This window comes from Nesoenas mayeri (assembly GCF_963082525.1).
Source record: "Nesoenas mayeri genome assembly, chromosome: 2".
NCBI lineage: Eukaryota > Metazoa > Chordata > Aves > Columbiformes > Columbidae > Nesoenas > Nesoenas mayeri.
This window is the reverse complement of record NC_137543.1, coordinates 52,725,294-52,743,626: the sequence shown is the minus strand read 5'-3', so window position 1 is coordinate 52,743,626 and position 18,333 is coordinate 52,725,294. Positions and strand designations below refer to the sequence as shown.

The following is an 18,333-nucleotide window of genomic DNA, read 5'->3' as shown; positions in this document are numbered from 1 at the left end:
AGAGCTTGTAAAAAATGGAGAAAAGGGATCAAATAAAAACAGGGGCAACTTTGTGCAGCAACATGCTGGAGTTGGGATTCCTCATGCCCAACTGGCCATCCAAAATTAGGCATCTGGTACTGCCATTTACTACAGGGTGGGAAACAGACACCACCAAAGGACAGTTCATCCCCTCCAAATATAGCTGTTGTAAGGAGGGTGGGATAAGCTACTTGTCCAAAGTGCCTGTGTTTTCTAGGCATTTATAGCCATTTATACAGGTTCTTGCAGATTTTTCCTCTTTTTATTTTCTGGAAATATTTACTAAGTGGATTGTGAGTGTGCTTTGTATTTGTTTCAGATTTCCTTTCACAGCAAGGAACTGAACTTAGGCTGAAATTACCCAGCAAACAGGGGTCAGGTCATCACTGGGATTCTCAGAAAGATGGTACTGCAGGAGTGCATAAACAGTTTGTTGGAAAACTTCAATCATTTGTGTATATGCTATGCAGTGAGTAGGCACTTACAGGGGGGCTTTATCCTTTTGGGCAAAGAGTGTGACATTTACTACGTTGTTAAAGAAAGCAAAACAGCAGATGCACAAGGGACTCGTGATAGTGTGATCCATTGAGCTGCCAAGCAGAAATACGGTGTCCTGAGAGTCTGTAAGGAAGGAGGAATTCAGCTGTAATCATAACCGGTTTTCAGAGGCAGTGAGACTCAAGAGGAACATCCAAAAGGCCGTAATGTCAGGCAGACAATACAGTGAGTGTTTGCCCTGCAGAGAGACATGGACACTCTCAGGTAAAGGGCTCCTTTTTCCTGCAGGAGGCATGTTTTTGTTTGCCTAGATGCTTGTTTGAATGGAAAACCATTCAGGAATGGTCAGGACAAAGTCAGGAGAACTGTGTGGGTGTCTGTGTGTGAGTAACAGAGAAGGGAGTAGTATTTCTGTGAGCAGTGCTCACATGGCCACATGTGGGCTAACAAAAATGGAAAAGGCAGCAATTCCCTCTCCGGATGTAATTTGCAAACCATCATTAATTAAATAATGCTGTCCTTTTTTTTTTTCCAGACTAGCTTAAGCTGTAACGAGTGTAATCTGTTGAATAATAAATATCCTTGTGTTTCACTGAATGTTCATTTACTACATAATGATGCATGTCAAGAAGAAATCTGTGGCTCTCCTTGAACATCTCCAAAGTTGTTTAGATTTGCCTTTTTAACAAGCTTTTAATGTAATAACTACAGAAGATTATCATAAGGCAATGTTTCCTAAACTGTGTGAGCTGCCAGGCCCTGTAGGTGGTTTGCAGATGGTCTGGAGACCGTATTAAAATAATCATAGAATCATAGCATAGTTTGGATTAGAAAGGACCTTAAAAGGTCACCCAGTCCTACCCCCCTGCAATGAGCAGGGACATCTTCAACTAGATCAGGTTGCTCAGAGCCCTGTCCAGCCTGGCCTTGAACATCTCCAGGGATGGGGCATCTACCACCTCTCTAGGCAACATGTGCCAGTGTTTCACCACCCTCATTGTAAAATATTTCTTCCTAATATCTAGCCTGAACCTCCCCTCATTTAGTTTAATATCATTACTATGTCCTATCGTAACAGGCCCTGCTTAAATGTCTGTCCTCATCTTTCTAATAGGCCCCTTTTAAGTACTGAAAGGCCACAGTACTTAAAATCATATGCCGGAGTTAAAACATGGGCGATAAGAGTGCTGAGCAGGCCACAAATGTGTGGCAGAAATTTAATTTACAAACGTAAGGGATGCACCACAAAGGTTGCTCACAGATGGAAGGACCTACGGACTTTCACTGACTTCTCTAGTGTTTGGCATGGGTCAGCCTTCGCATACACCAAAAACCTTCTGTAAGACGTAAACAGCTGGGGAGGGAACATGTGGGGCGGTCTACTGTATGCCATTATGTAGGGCAAGGATGTGAATGCATTTGGGCAATACGGGAGAGCTGTGAATCTGAGACGTGCTGCACCTTAGGCTGGGGTTACAGCTGCTTGGTAGTTCTGGAACAGGTGTTACTGGCACACTGGTGATTTGAGTATTTCTGAACATACAGAGTTAAATTTTCACACTATAAGTAGCTTGCAAATAACAAATATCCTCAAATGCTGGTTCTTATTTCAAATTCAAACCTGTTATATTTTTTGTGAATTCCAAAGGGAAATATTTACTCTGTGCAAATTACCTTTTTAACCCATAAATGACTAATAAAATATTTATAATCTTTATATTCAATTCAACAGCACATCAAAAATGACACAGTTATGTGTGTTTCTCCTCTCGAAGGCTGTGCACTAAAATGAACACAAAATGGCTACTTCCCATTATGCTCTGGCCTCCTCAGTGACTAATGCGTTCAGTCTACAACAAAAAGCAGGTCTGTATCTGTATTCTGCAAACAACAGCTCTCTTCTGAGCAGCCAGACAAAACCCCAAAATCTGCATTCCTTCAATTGCTTGCGTATAAAAACTAAGGGGGTTCATTTTATTTTCTGAGAGAAGCTAACCTGCAAAGAATGTCTGTTCTTTTTAGCCTGTGTTAGACACAGATGATTAGTCTGAAAGGTAAAGAAAATTCTCTTCAAGTAAATGAATCTATTCATACTTAGATGAGCTATTCTTCTGCTTTGGCAACCTGTGGAAATGGTAATCTAATCATGCCACAGTACTAGTATCCAATATGCTGAAAGCTTGTAATTCACAGCTCAGGAGGAATGTGGAAGATAGTTGAGAATGCAATAATTATAGTGCTGGTGCTAGAATGAGCCGTGAAATAATGTGTATTATTTTGCTTATAAGCAGAGAATTTTTTTAGCCCATAGCAAGCAGGTTGTGTGGGCACCCAAGCTGCAGGTTTTTTGTGTTTGACACAAAGCCGTAGGACATCTGGTGCTATTAACTAGAATTCCCTCCATGTCCCAGTAATACCTTTATACAAATATATGCACACCCCTGCACACTTCCCTTAAAGCTGAAGAAAACTGTTTCCAGTGAAACGATTTCTTAGTATCTCTTCATATGTTCTTCCGTGAAGTGAAGAACTGGCAGGGAACTAAGTTGTATTTGGATCCAAATCAGTTAATGCTGGGGACACTGGCCTCTTAACTCCAATCTGTGGTGTCAAATAAACGAGTTTTCCTGTAAGAAAGGATCACCTGGACAGCTCCACCCATGTCTACAAAGGTCCATGATACTGGCTGAGCTCTTGAAGCTCTTCTGCTCTCTTACCATAGCATTTCACTTTTGAGTTCTATGTTTTTTAATTTAGTTTTGGGTGTTTTCTTGTTTGAGACAAATTAATGTTAAAAGATAACTTCAGGACTTTACTTTTGTGTGGAAGCTGTGGATAGACCAAATAATCCCTCCCAGTGTCATATGATGATGAAGATGAGAATGCTACCTAAAAGGAGCACCCTGTAAGAAATCAAAGATATACAACAAAGCTCAGGAGAAAAGCAAGCCTTGAGAATTGTCGCAGTGTATAAAATGAGAACAAAAGCCAAACTCAAAGGCAAGAGTTCAAAATGAACGGAGTTTTGTATGTGTATGCATGAGTGGCTGTATTTGTGTGTTCAGACAAGTATATGCACATAGGTATTTACTGTCATTGTGGACTCTTCTTTCTTGCTTCTTCCAGCATCTCACCTACCTGTCACCCTAATGTGTATTATACAATGTGGAGTAAGATTTTCCTAATGCATTTCCAAGAATAATAATGCCCATATTGTTTTCATTAGAAAATTGCCTGTGCACAGTAACAATTAATTTAGCCTCCGCCTCATCTGGCAAAGTGCAAAAAAAAACATTGTGCAGACAGAACATGTGTTAATGATGCAACTGATGTTAAAATTGTCACGTAGGGTGAATTTCACACGTGGGAGGCTGTGGAGCTCATGAGAAGTTCAGTTCTTGACCAAGTGGCATGCAGCAGTCTGAAGAATGTGAAAAGTAGCCTTTTTAACCCTTTTTTTTTTTCTTTTGACAACATCTAATTTATGGGAGAGGGGGAAGTATTGCTGGCTCAGTTCTCCTTAATGAGGCTACTGCAATGGTCTAGGAGGTCTTACTTTTAACTTGTCCCAGTAGAAGTGAGGAAAGCAAATCTCTCGAACATTTCAGAGCAGCTTAGGCAAATTTTAAACCCAAAAGCTCTTTAACAGTAATACTAACTTAAATTACAGTGAATAGTGCCTTCCATCCTGAAGGACTCTATCACACTCAACAGAGCTCAAGTCCATTCTCTCGTGTGAGCATGGCAATGATTGTCTTCTCATTTCTGTCATGATGGGTTTTGCACTTTTCCATTTATCATTTTAACATTGTTCATAGAAAGATATTTATTTTCCTTGTTAAGAGTCTAAATTCCACTGCATGTACTTAAAAGCAAAGAGATTCTACACAGACATATATAAAGAACATAAAGAGTATGTTTTTCCAACTTGACAATTTAAACTTTTATAGAAAGAAAAATGTTTCTGCGCTTCTTCCTGAATTATGTACAAATATTAGAAAAGAAGAAAAAAAAACCAGTCACTTTTTACTTGGCTCTAGGAGGTTAAACAGAAATTGCTCACAAGCGGAAAATAGGGAGGAAAAATATGAAACAATTTGGCCTGTTGAGATGACACTTTTCTCTTGATAAACAGGTCAAATCAGCAGGTTCCCAATCTCAAAGAAAACTGCTGTGGTGGCCTACTTGGCCGTTAATACATAGCACATTCAAGACATCTATAGAAAAGTCAACTGAATGGGGAAAATATGACTCATCCACAGTCCTAAGCACTAAATTCAGGAAAATTGTAAGAAAGTTCCTTTTTATTTTATGAGTAGCTTTCACTCGCAGTACACATGGATTAAACAGCAATTTCATACACAAAAGACTGACATTGTGGATTTAATAAGCTGCCTTTGAAGTTCTCAAAACCTCATTGTTTATGCTTTTTCTAATCATTCTGAAGATAGCGAAATCTGTGCTCTCAGAAACTTTAGAAAGAGGCGAGTTTGTGCACACATTTTATTGCTGTTTTCTTCACCCAAGTCATTCAGCCAAAATGCCTTGAATATTGTCCTTTTTAGTCTTTAAAGCCTGAAGGGAATCAGACCTGCCAGTGCTTTGACAGACTCTGAATAAAACAAAGGTCATGGGAGGAGGCTGCTGACTCAGGGTGCCGCGCTCCTCTCTGCAGCAAAGTCTCCCTAACTCTGGAAATTCTCCAGAAGTACCATGGTTATTCCAGAGTAACTCTTTCTCTGGATATGCTTAATCCCACATAAAGAGTGGGGGTGTAGTGATTTAGCTTAAACCATTTCCAAAACACATAATTACTCCAGAATAATAGCTCTTCTGGAAAATGTCCAGCTAGCCTCAAACCCTCCTCTCAGCTGGATGCAGTGCAGCCATGGGTGATGCTGCTGTGACCTACAGCTACACGCACTCTGTATTATCCTCCTAGATCTCCTGTGATAAAAAGTAAATGATATTAATATTGTCAAGAACAAGAGCTGACTGATTTACTCACTGGAACTGATTTTAATCTTGAATTTGTAATTTTTCACAGTTCCCAAGTTGTTTGAGAACAGTCCTCATTATTACACACGTATTTCTTTATCATTTATTAACAGACAATTTATTAAAAGCAGACCCTGGACTGTGGGTTATTTATCATCTGTCCATTTTAATTATTTGCTTTTCGTGCCGAGTGATTGGCATTTGACAACGATACTGCTCAGACTGTGCATTCATTTGATGAGAATAACAAATAATGAATAACCGCATGTTCTCAGCAATGTTAACCAGGCAGATAAAGGTGCTGGTATTGACAGACATTCTTCAGACATCCATGCAAACAGAAACTGAGGTCATATAAAAGTTTTCGGGCAAAACAGAGCAAAACTGAGTAGCCCAAGTTGAACCAGGCTGCAGGTTGCTCTGCTGAGCACCCTGTTTTTGTTGAACATTCACAGATATTTGTATTTGTTTATTGATTGATTTCTTTTTAACTGACTGATTTGGACAAGGGGATCCGGACCTGATTGTTCCTCTTTGTTTCATGTCCCATAAGCCTGTGGGTGCATCTTCACTCAGAGATTTGGGTTACCCTCTGATTCACAGCGAACTGGTGAATGCCACCCACTGAGACTTTTTTATTCCAAAAGAAACATCAAATTTGTAGGAGGAATAGCTGTATGCAATAAATAGGTCATGTTAGAGAAATTATTAAAGAAGAGGACATTTCAGGCTGGGACAGAAAATCAGAGAGAGAGAAGTCAAAAACTTTGGTTAACATATGATCTAGACCCTGTCCTGCATCTCATGCACTCAGGGATGAACGATTGTTACATGTGTGTGAAATTGCATGGATTTGTAGGATTCACTTTGCTGGTATTCACAAAAATTTTGTATTGGGCTTGTGATCTTCAGAAAGCACTTCTGTAGTCTAGAGATGCAAAAGGTCTAAATACTTTGAAGTGTCAAAATTCATTTGGGCGTTTGCTTTCTCTTTTTACACATTAAATAGATGGCCTGGTTTACCTTTCAACTTATCCTCAAAACATCGGGGTTTACCTTTTAACTAAGACAGTACAAAATGCATTATTCATTTTTTACAATTATGTAAATGTAAGCAATGCTAATATTATTTTGCCGTCTGGGAGTTAGGGAAAGGGAGGTTTACCCTAGGCTGAGACCATAAGTACTAATTCAAAAATCTCTGGTTAAAGGAAATTGTAACTACAAAATAAATACTATGTGGTTTGGGGAGAGAAAAGTTTACTCACATTTCTACTTTGATGTGACAATGCTTCTCATCCTTATGGAAATTGTGCAAAATAAACCCCGCACTTTTGCCAGTAGAATGATATGACATGAATTCAGCCATCAGGGTTTCACAATTGTGTTGGCAAGTTTTAAAATTTCTACCTCTACTTGAACTGATTGTTTTTTAAAAAAATAAAAAAGAAACAAAGAAATAGCAGGGGAAAAAAAATAAAACCACCAAAACTTGGACTATCATGAGACATACAGCTGATGTCTACAAGGAAGTTATGCAAGTTTGTGTCTGACATCTACAAACTGAAGCTGAATTTCTTCAAGGCCTGTTTTACAAGCATTTCTTCAATAAATGGATAAATATATGGAAATAAACAAGAATGTCTTTCACTCAGATCTTGTTTAAAAGTAACACAAGGCTGGTCTGTCCTCTTTCATGTGTGCCAGGACCCCCATCTCTTTCTTTGTCTAAAGGTATTCTGGGAATTGGTGGTGTCCTCTTGCTAGTTTAGGACTCCCAACAAGAACTGATTTTGGGGCTTGGATTTATTGAAGTGCTCTTATCTGTACACTGTGGTGAAGGTAAATGACATGTCAAGATTTTTTGTGCTCAGGATACGCAGGCTGATCATTAGGAATTCTCAAGCCAAGTCAGTATTTTCAGCTGATTTGTTGCATTATTAACTAAGACTCTTGTCATAAAAGCAAGCAAATAGATAAAAGGATGAGGTCACTCAGTGACCTTAAACCTGTCACTGAGCAAGGGCATAATTTGTTAATTTGAATGTAAAATGGGAAGATAGAAATCAGGTTTTGGTGGAGATTTTAATTCCTCTCAAAACAGAATATGTGTCTCATACACATTTTCTATATGCCTTGCTCATCAAACAATTTGATATTTTCTAGGTTATGAAAAATGTTAATGTCCTTGGAATTGAGTCAGTTTTGCTATTTTACCTGAAATTTGGCCAAAGATAAGTATAGTTTCTTGTGTAAACCCTTTGTCTGCATTTCCTTCATTTGAGAAGGGATTGTATTTTCCCCCATGGCGCTAGAAGATCTGCCCTGACAGGTGACTTTCAGCAGGTCATCTGATAACCTTATCAGGACCACAAGGGAGGCAGGACTTTTGAGTTAGGTCATAATTCTCTCTCTCAGGTGACCAAGTTACTGTTCAGCCCGGAGGACAAATTTAGTCATCATTTTCCCTCTTCCCTTCCTTCCTCCTGCTACAAGCAGCTCTTGCTTTTGGCTTGGGTGTTTTTTTAGGAAATACACAAGCATAACTTGCTTGTTTTAGCTATTCCTGCTTGGACTGGAACACCCCAAAAGCACTGAATAAGTGCACTGAAAAATGCAGTACCGGCTGGGTAAAAATACGTCAGTACTTCCCTGGCTGAACAGATGTTCTTGCTCAATACCCACATGATGCTTTTCTTCCTGAATGCTGGTTTTCTACATTTATGTTTATTTGTAATTCCCTATGAGAATAACATAGTGTGTTGATATACCTGCATAGATCTTTTGAGTTATAGCGAACCACATTGAAACCGATACTGAAATTATATAAATCAATTCTTGTGGTGCTTCATTGCAATTTACAGTAGCTAAAAAGTTGTTCATGTTGCTTTTATCAATCACATTCTTCTTTCAGCTTGCATTGGCTTTTATTTTCTTGTCTTTGGCATTTGTACAGTTTCTTCCCAATGTATATCTGATTAAAACACAGCAACCCTTCATCATTGCTGTCATTTGAATAACTTTTAACCCTTAGCCAAACTATTTAATACAATCTTAGATATCAAGTAGCATAAGTTTCTCAAAACAAATTGAAAGGTAGACCTTTGAGACAATGTGAGAGCAGTGAAGCCTTGATGCCATTGGGGACTGAATAAAAAAAGAAGCTTAAGCACAGACTTCCTTTTAAGATGGGAGTGTAAAGATATTGGAGTCCTTTGCTGGATCAGGTGACAAAGTGCTTTCCACTGTGAGGAATCACAACCTATACTCATCAGCATCACAAAGTAGTTTGCTTAATGAAGTAGGCAGCTACTATACCAAAAATAGTAAATTCCATCTCATACAGGTTGTATTAAATACATTTGAACAGTCTATGTCAGAGCAGTGACTCTCCTGATTGATTAAAAGATTCTGAACAGCCTTAGGGTTGAGTAACATGCAAAACTGGTGTACCTGCATTTCTGTACTTGCTGTTTATAGCAGTACCCTAATAACTGGAGAATATAACTGTCCCATATGTGTGTGTGTGTGTATATATATACATATACATATATACATACATATATATACATATACATATATATGTATATATATATACACACACACACCTGTCTCATAGTGCAGAACTTCCCCAGTGTGGGTCAACTTTGAAAAGTTCATTAGTAACAACTGTTCATTGTGTTCTGTGTTTTATTGTACCTTTTAAAAAATCCTAGCCATAAAAGTAACCAAACCATGCAGGCACAAATGAATTCAAATAGAGCAACCCTGAGAACTGACTTTGACTCAGAAAACTGAAGAAGGCTCTTAAACTTCACAAATGGTCATCAGGTCAAAGTATACCTGTACAGTTTTCAGTGGATTCAACTGGATGTAACTGATAACATTGTACAGCTTGTTTGCATACCATGGCATGAAAGGAAATCGGTTTAAAAGCAGTGAACTGATGCAGTTAATTGGGATAAACTCTTTGAGCCACTCTTATTTCCACTGCATTTTCATTAATTTAAAAAAAAAAACAACCCAAACCTTATCAGTCATATCCTCTTCTAAATGTGTCCACATCAGGGGTGGGTTTGCAGCAATTTAAACTAATTGATTTCTAAGCCAATTTAGATGCATCAGTAATCAAATTCTGTGAGACCAGCTTGATGCCAATGTGTGCAATGATACAGAATTCTGCTTGCCTCACTGTAAGTTTATTAAGTATTCATAAAACCACTGGGAATAAAAAAACAGTAGAAGCTTGCTTTGTTTGCTAACCACAGCAAACAAAAGATGTACATTTCCAGATTGAGGAAGACGGAACAACTTTCACAGTCATTTCTTCCTTATACAGGAATCACACTTTGAAGTGTCAATACCCCAGCCAAATACTGCTTTTTGAAAGTTGCAGTGAAGAGTTTAAAAAGAAAATCCTTGCAGTAATGCTGAAAACAGTTATGTCCAACCATGTTAATATCTAGATAGCTTAAATGCTACATGATCAGATTACTCAGGGATAATTGGCTTGCTTAAGTCTCCTCCAGGTTCACAGGTTAGTTTCTGGGATTCACAGATTTAAAAGAGGAGAATCCTGATTACTCTCTAGTCCAACCTCCTACATGACAAAAGCTGTACAATGTCAGCCTGCAATTTCTCCATCAAATTCATCACAAGCTCATCCTAAAATGATTGACCGATAAACTCGTCAGTCATCTCCATTGCCAGCGTGGGAGGAAGGATGAGAGACTGGCAGCAGAGGATCAGGAAGGACAAAATGCAGGGCTTACTAATGAACAGCAATGGAGGGCACAACGCACAGAACTTGATTCATGAGTAACATGTGGGCTCAGTTCTGACCACACATCTGCCCTGATACATCTCCAGGTTCGATAGGATTCAAGTCTCCTATGTATTGGCTGCTCAGATATTAAATATCCCGTCTGTAACTGAAGAGAAACCATATATACAAGAATATATTAATATGTCCAGCACCAATAGTTACAAATATTGAATTATCATTTCAAGAAATAGCACCTATGGTAATATGCCTAAACCAAGTGGCTTCACTATGGCACGCTTGCTGTGCAACTGTATGTGGAAAGAGCTATTGGTGTAGTCTGGAAATTAGGTTGTGTATTCACAGTTCACATCAGGTTTTCAGGAACCCAGATTCAGTTCAGAAATGTAAACAAGAGGCAGGTTTTCAAGTTATTAGCTCTAAAAGCTTGCAATGTGCACTTGCAGCCCAAGTCTTTACATCCAACCACTTCTCAGTGGTCAAAAAAAATTATTAGTTTTTCAGAGTGTGCTTGGATTTTAAACTTTTAAAATACAACTTCCTAGCTAGGTTGACTAGATACTTACAGAAAGTTAAATCCCCTGTGTTTCTGGAAATCCAGGTTTTGGTTCTTGCACTGCAATTTTACTTAAACAGCTACTTAAATATACGTGTCTGTATTGGGTTAGTACAACTCCACATTTAAAAAAAAAAATGCCCATTTTGTTTTGTTAGCAGTATTGCCAGAGGGAAAGAGATGCAAATTCTGGAATGTGAGAGTGCTGCAGTAACACATAACAAAGTGTTATATCAAAGTGCCAGTGAAGTTGCTTCCTGGAAAATAGATGGGAAAAGGATCTGATTTCATCAAACTGCATATTATTACATTTATTTACTGTTGCACTTTCTTGGTCTAAGTGGAATAAACTACCATATTTCACAAGGTTTCCTCTGTTTTCCATAAATGCCTTTCATAAGATGAATGTACTGATATTCACAGAGCTTATGAATTCCTTACCATGTTTGATTTTAGCTGAGTTCTAATGGCTTGACAGCAGCAAAGATCACAAGTTTGAGGAGTAAAGTATTATAAGCCATCCTAGCAATGATCCACTTTGGGTAATGACTTTTAACTTATGTGAAATCTTTTTTCCAGAGCTTCAGTTGTTTACAAACTTCTTGGCTTTGAGGCCAAATGAGTTGAATTGCTTAAGTTGTGTCCTGTTAACATACTGATAATTTTTATGTATAGAGAAGTTCAGCTGTGGCTATAGAGTACAAGGAATGAAGTGGGTCTCATAGGAAGCCTACAGACACTGAATTTTGTCTGTGCATCCATAATTTGTGGCAATAGCCTAGTGATAAACTGCATTTAGCAGACACCTTTGGATGTCTCACTTGTTCTCTGTACACTAATTCAGCTTCCCTGGGATAGCAATTAAACTTTTGACTGGCATCAGCAGCTTCCAGCAGCAGATATTAAAAGGAAAAAAAATCTACTAGAGAAATAGTCACCAGTCATCCACTGACTATGCACATGCAGATTTTCTAACTTGATCCATTTGAGAGGGAGGATGAGCCCTATTTAGTCTCACCCTTTTCTTAGGATTCAGGAGGTCCCTTACTATATACCCCCTGGGAAACTGGAGGCACCCTACTTGCAAACAGTATGTCCAGATTTATGAAAAGATCATCAGCACCAGCTTTTAAACTTCCGAGTGGTGCTATTGTGTGCAGTAAAGGTAGTTTAGATACTTTGTTTAGATTTCTGCAGGATTTTAGTTATCAGTTATGCACGTTTCCAAATTCAGTCTACCTTAGGCTTTTGTTGGATAACTGTTTTGGCAGTGGTGGGGATACCGAAAAAGCATGGCCTTGGCAGAACTCCTGATGGAGTGGTACAGAGATTTCAGTAGTTCTCATTTGGGATAATTACATCTATAACTCACTCTGGTATTATTCCTTTGGGTATTTTAGAACTTCTTATGAAAATCTTTATTTCAATTTGCTTTTAATAGTAAATCTCTGCATCCTCAGAAGCCATCTGCTATCCGAAAATAGTTTAAGAGAATGCACGCTCCATTTTCATACCAATATTTTTTCATGTAAAAAATAACAATGCAGGATCCGAAACTCCATTTCCAAGCATTCCTCCCCAAACCTCACCAAAGCAAGGATATAAGTGCATAGTAAAGTGAATAATAGCTCTGCGAGTCTAACAAGCCAAATCAAGCACTGCCCCTCTGTGTGGGGAGCTCAGGGGCTGCAGTTGTGAGGCTCAGGTCTGCTTGGACGTGCCCACATCTGTGCTTTGTGTTGCAGCCGTGTGAGATGCAAGGGCACTGCTGTTAACACACCTGTTGGCAGTAAATCAGAAGACTGAGGTCCATCTGTACAGGGTGGAGGAACTCCTGCCTTGTACCTTAATGCTTAGTTCTGCACCAGTTGTGCCCTTTGCTGCTCATTTCAAACTGTGGAGTTAGTCCTTTTTCTCAAAAGAACCACTGTTATTTTAATTAAATTTAAATTTGCACTTTCATTTATTCTCGTGTTTGCTAACCAAGCTTATGTGAGATTGCCAAATTAGAAAGATATTGCTTACATATCTCATCACTTGAACTGTTCAAAGTACTGCATGAATTTGATCTCTTCACAAATATTAATCTGCCTTGGGGTTCTCCTGAGCACCCATTCACTGAGCTAAAAATCTGTGCTTGCGTGCTGATGTTTGTTCCCGAGGGCTCATCTCCCTAGTGAGCATGTTTAAACAACTGAAGTGCTCTTACAATGAAACATTCAAATTCAAGCCTTTATTATTATGCAATCTGGGATTATTTTTTTTATCATTAGACTTCCTTCTGAACTGGGTGGTTGACACTCCCTGTTCCAAATTCCTGTCCCATGAGCTAGTTGTTTGGAAATACTGGCCAGGAGGACAAACACCATGACTTCTTTTTATTTTTTTAATTGATCTGGAGAAAGTGCTTTTTTACTAGGTATTTGGGATTAAACTGTAACCCAAAGGCAGGCCACAGAAATAGAATAAAGATCAAAACGAAAAGGAGAGCACTTCCTAGTGGGTTGATACAGCTGGAAATGGGGGGCCTGATTCAAGGTGCTTTGAGAGTCGGAGGATTTTTGCACGACTTAACTAGTTTCAGGATTAAACCTTGCATATGCCCTAGGAGAGGAATGTATACCTGCTCCAGTAGCATGTGTGCTCTGGAAAATATGAAAAACTTCTCCATGAAAAGCTTCTGCCAAACAGAGGGTTTATATACACATTTGCTATTCAGAAAAAGTTATTTCTGATTAAATCCACGTCTAAACAATTTTAATGAAAAACGAGTCTACTTCAACTTGACTCTCCAGTCAGATCGGTTTCTGTACAGAACTTTGCTCCTTGATCCACGTCCAAGAACATATTTATAAGAGAATTTATACGGGCCTTTCAATTTACTTCCTGATGTGAATTTAACTTTCATGTGCAAAGGCCTTTGAAAGTCCCTCGTGTGTGAAGTGAGGACTTCTTCATCTTTTTCACGCGTCCCATGATCCTGTAATCTTCTCCCTCTGAGTCCTCCCGCCAGGCAGTCCATCTGTGCTGCGGGACATCTGGATGGATGAGCTTCCCCTTTGCCCACGGGGACAGAAAGGGAAGATGTGATGTGCTCTTCCCGCACTGACTGAACGCTCAGGCTCTCTTGACTGCACAAGGAAAGCGCCAAGGTTTTGTCATTTTCCTTGGGGAGCTCTGCTTTTGTTTTCAAGCAGCTCAGCATGTAAAATACCGTAGCCACTTGAAACGCCGGCAGGTCCTTCAGGTTGCCATGCCACAAGTTGCCAGGTTCTTGAAAGCGCCTGGAGGAAAACCAATGCACCGAATCCCTTTCCTTGTTGTGCTTCAGCCTTTTGGAGGCTCAGCCAGCTACGACATTTAGAGAGCAGCTGCCTCCGACAGCGGCGGCGGCCCGAGCATTGTTTTGTTGTCGTTTCTGCAGAGGAGCGGCGGGAGCTGACATCATTGCCAGTAATGAAGTGCCTGGGGTTCTTTTATGACTTGCACACTCTGCTTCTCCGGAGCTGTACAGTATGTGCTGCGTGACTCCAGGAAACTGAGGATTTGTTTTGACTTGTTAAAAGAACGTTTGCTGTTTCTCTTTACAATTTCACCGTATGACTTGTCAATTCTCTCCCTCTCTTAAGAATAACTTCAGATTTAATTAGCTGAACGCAAACATCTTTCATTGCAGTGCGGATTAGACTCCTCATTGAGTACATTTACCAACAGAATAAAAGACATCTTAATCAGGCAGTTCTGTATTTGTACTGCTGTGTCCAGAGTGCTCGGTAGCTGTCAATAAGACAAAATCACACAACCAGTTGCTATTGACTCTCTTTCTGGTAAGGGATGGCCAGTGATGCAGGGATCAGTCTTGTTAAGGCCTGCTTTTTATTTTTGAAGTGCTTTCTCCTACCTAAGAGCACTTTTCCAGTGTGTTTCATTATCGTTTCCCTATTTCTGCTGTGTCGGAAAAATGATACTTGCTGGGATGTCCTGAAGGCGCTGGCATCTCCCCAGGAGCTCCACAGTGACCTTGCCTAGCATATTTTAAATGGAGCAATTTATGCTTTGCTGAATTGCAAAGTAGCATTGCACACAAATCTCTGTTAGACAACTTTGGCACAGGCTTCCCAAAGTGTTACCTGGATATACGCGTGTGTATGTGCTTTGAATCCTTCAGCGGTGAATTCCAGCTTGCATTTCCACAGTCAGAGAACATTCTCCAGACCACGAACCACCTGGGTGGTTTCTGGGACGTCATCACCCAAGCAGCAGCCTGCACAGTTCTCTGAAACTCCTGCAGTAAAAAGTTGCGCTGGAGCAACGGCAGCTGATTCACCTGAATGTGGACATGCAACAAATGCATTTTGGCAGCATCAAAAACAGGGAAGAACAATAAAACATTCACAACCCCCTTTGAAAAATTTTCATCCTTTCTTTTCTTTCCAGATACTTGTCATAAGGACTTTAAAAAACACCCTTAAACCCTATCAACTATTCACTTCCCCAGAGTTAAAATTTGACAAGTTCATTATTAGCCATCTTTTCTCTCAAAGATGCTCTGTTTTCAGTCTGCTTCTTCAGAAGTGAATCATAGTTTCAAAACGCTCACTACCTTACTGAAACACTTTTTCCATTTAGCATTCAACGTGTTTAACATGGGTTCAGACATGTTATCAGCAACTTAGAGTCCTTAAAAAAAAAAAAATCCCATGTGATTTCATGCCCTGGAAACACCTTTTACGCTATAACTATTCCTACAGCTATCGGGAGATGTGAGGCATATGGATCTGAGCTAGTCAAATTAATACCATAATGGCTTCTGGCTCGACAAGCACGTACAGCGCAAACAGAGAGCAGAACAGCTGTAGTAGAGTTACCTTTTATGTGGGTGGCATAGACGTCTGCCAATTAAAATGATCCGATGAATAATTTCTTGCCATATGATTACTGTTAATAAGAATTTATGTTAACATGTTGTGTCTGAACTTTGCACAGGTTCATGCCTGCATTTATTTTCTTATAAAATAGAGCATATCGTGATTGTTTTTTGTTCTTAATGGACTTTCTTTCCTCATTTGAAAGCATTCCAGGACTTCAGTAATGCAGAGCTGCCAACTATCCCTTAAAGGAAGAGGCTTTTTATCCCCATGTAATTCTGTATACACAGGACAATAGTTTTTAACCCAGGAAGCTCAAGCGAAGTTTCTAAATCCATATAGTAGCACTTACAAAGAGAGCACGGCCTTCAAAATATTAAAAGAGGAGTCCTTAAAACTTTTTTTTAGTCTCTGTTGTTGCAAACATTTATACGTACACTTTCCTTTAAGTACTCCTGCTGACTGACTGACTTCAGCCACTGACTTCATTACATGTGTGTAAAATTAAGCATTTTTTTCCCAGAACAGATAGATATATGATGAGACGTTTGGGTGACAAAATGTTTTAAATAAGTTTTCTGCAGCTTACAAAGCATTTCAAAGTATCTGGGAAGTCTGTGCAACCAAGTAAGACATTTTTAAAAATACACAACTCTCAGTATGGTGAGCATAAACAGACTTTGACCTAGGATGGTTTGGGGATCACTTTCTGATCAGAAAAATGTAGTTTAAAATTCTACATAAGCCTGGTGAATACAGTAGGACAGGGTAGAGAGACAGAAAACAATTGCTAAAAAACCACATGAAATACAGTTTAGCTAGGATAAACGGCTGGAGACGCATCATCCTTGTGAGTCTTGTTTGGAAGTCATGAACAGAACAAATGTTTTGGTTGAAGGACTTGTTCCCACAGGACTCTGAACAGTGAGTTGAAAAGATACTGGAGAAAACAACCCTAAAAAGAGTAAGGAGGACCTTGACAAATAGATGATGTTTTTCCTCTACTGCCAATTCTGCTATTTACATCAGTAGGAACAGAGGGCACTGATAAGCGAGGTATTTCCATGGCACATGCATTGGAGTTTTTGGGAGCTCTGTGGCTAACAGCGTCCTCCTTACGTCTGCTCTCTCCATGTTCACTGACACTTTGAGATCATGTTTGTATCCATTTTTCCCTGCAGCGTCAATAAACCAATAACTCTCTTTTTTCTTTTTTTTTTTCTTTTTTTTTTTCTAGTGTCATCCTGCATTACCACCTATAAGAAGACACCACCTCCAGTCCCACCAAGAACTACCACCAAACCGTTTATTTCCATCACGGCTCAGAGCAGCACAGAGTCTGCCCAAGATGCATATATGGACGGGCATGGACAGAGGGGAGATATCATCAGTCAGTCTGGACTTAGCAACTCCACGGAGAGCTTGGACAGCATGAAGGCGCTAACAGCCGCTATCGAAGCTGCCAATGCGCAGATCCACGGCCCTGCAAGTCAACATGTAGGGAACAACACTGCCACTGTCACCACCACCACAACCATCGCCACCGTTGCAGTAGAAGACAGAAAGAAGGACCACTTCAAGAAAAACAGATGCTTATCTATTGGAATACAGGTAGCTATGGATTATATGCCTACCATTGTTTTGGATTTCTATGTTCATTGTACTGCTCGTTATGCAACGTTGTCTGTATTTTTCTTCTTTTCCTGACAGGTACTTATGTAGAAATTGAGGCAGCATAATCATTCTGCATGGTACTAATGATGTTTTCCTAATTTATCATAAAAACATCAGATGGGAGGATTTGTTTAAGTCTCCTTGCTGCTTGTTATTCAGCTCTGTTAAATTACACACATGAGCACTAATCTATGAATCATAACACAGTGGGGGTCAGAAAGGCATGAATTAAATCATTCAAAGGGAATGTGTAAAACAACGATTTACATTACGCTATCACCCAAAAATATTTTCGTCCAGCTTCACTGAATTAATTGTCACTGCTTATTCATGCATTTCATAATGACTGGTAGCCGCTTGAATGAGGCAGCATTGTTCCTACCTCAGCCTCAAGAGCAGAGGATAAGTTCCTTCTGATTTGCCCTTGTTAAAGAAAATTACATTTTGTTACCTCTAGTGGAATGAAACAAGAAAACTAACCCTGCCAAAGATCAGTCCTATTTACAGAAAGGAGAGGAGCAAATAAACTAGACCAGTTTAATCCGCTTTCTTAATTAATCTTTCCCATACCACCACACAGCCCCCCCCTCGAAAAAAAAAAAAAATAGAATATGCATAGGACTCCAACCCTCTTCTTGCAGGATTAGCTTTTGCAACAAAGTACTTGAATTTACAATCAAATGAGAATCAGCACAGGTTTTGATGGGAGATGAATCCCAAGCAAACAGAATAGCAATCCACAGCTTATCAGCCATCAAAACAAGACATTTTTTTCTGTTGCAGGTGGAGGTTGTAAGCACAGCACTATGTGCCTGGACAGGCTTATCTGATTAGCAAAGCCTAAGAATTTACCATGAAATCTTCGCATCAGCCCGATGAGAGGAGAGGTGCTGTGTAGATGTATGCCATCCCAGGGGCAGCTCCTGGAGAAGCTG

The 18,333-nt window shown here is 39.5% G+C and overlaps 1 protein-coding gene across 1 annotated transcript in view; it reads left to right on the top strand.

The window, feature by feature from the left end:
* Positions 1-18,333, top strand: part of DLGAP1 (DLG associated protein 1) — a gene marked incomplete at both ends in the record, with an annotated part of 143,117 nt that overhangs the window by 98,367 nt on the left and 26,417 nt on the right. The window contains one exon of the mRNA XM_080338618.1: positions 16,962-17,335. Coding sequence (XP_080194744.1) covers positions 16,962-17,335 — 374 coding nt within the window. The remainder of the gene's footprint in view (positions 1-16,961; positions 17,336-18,333) is intronic.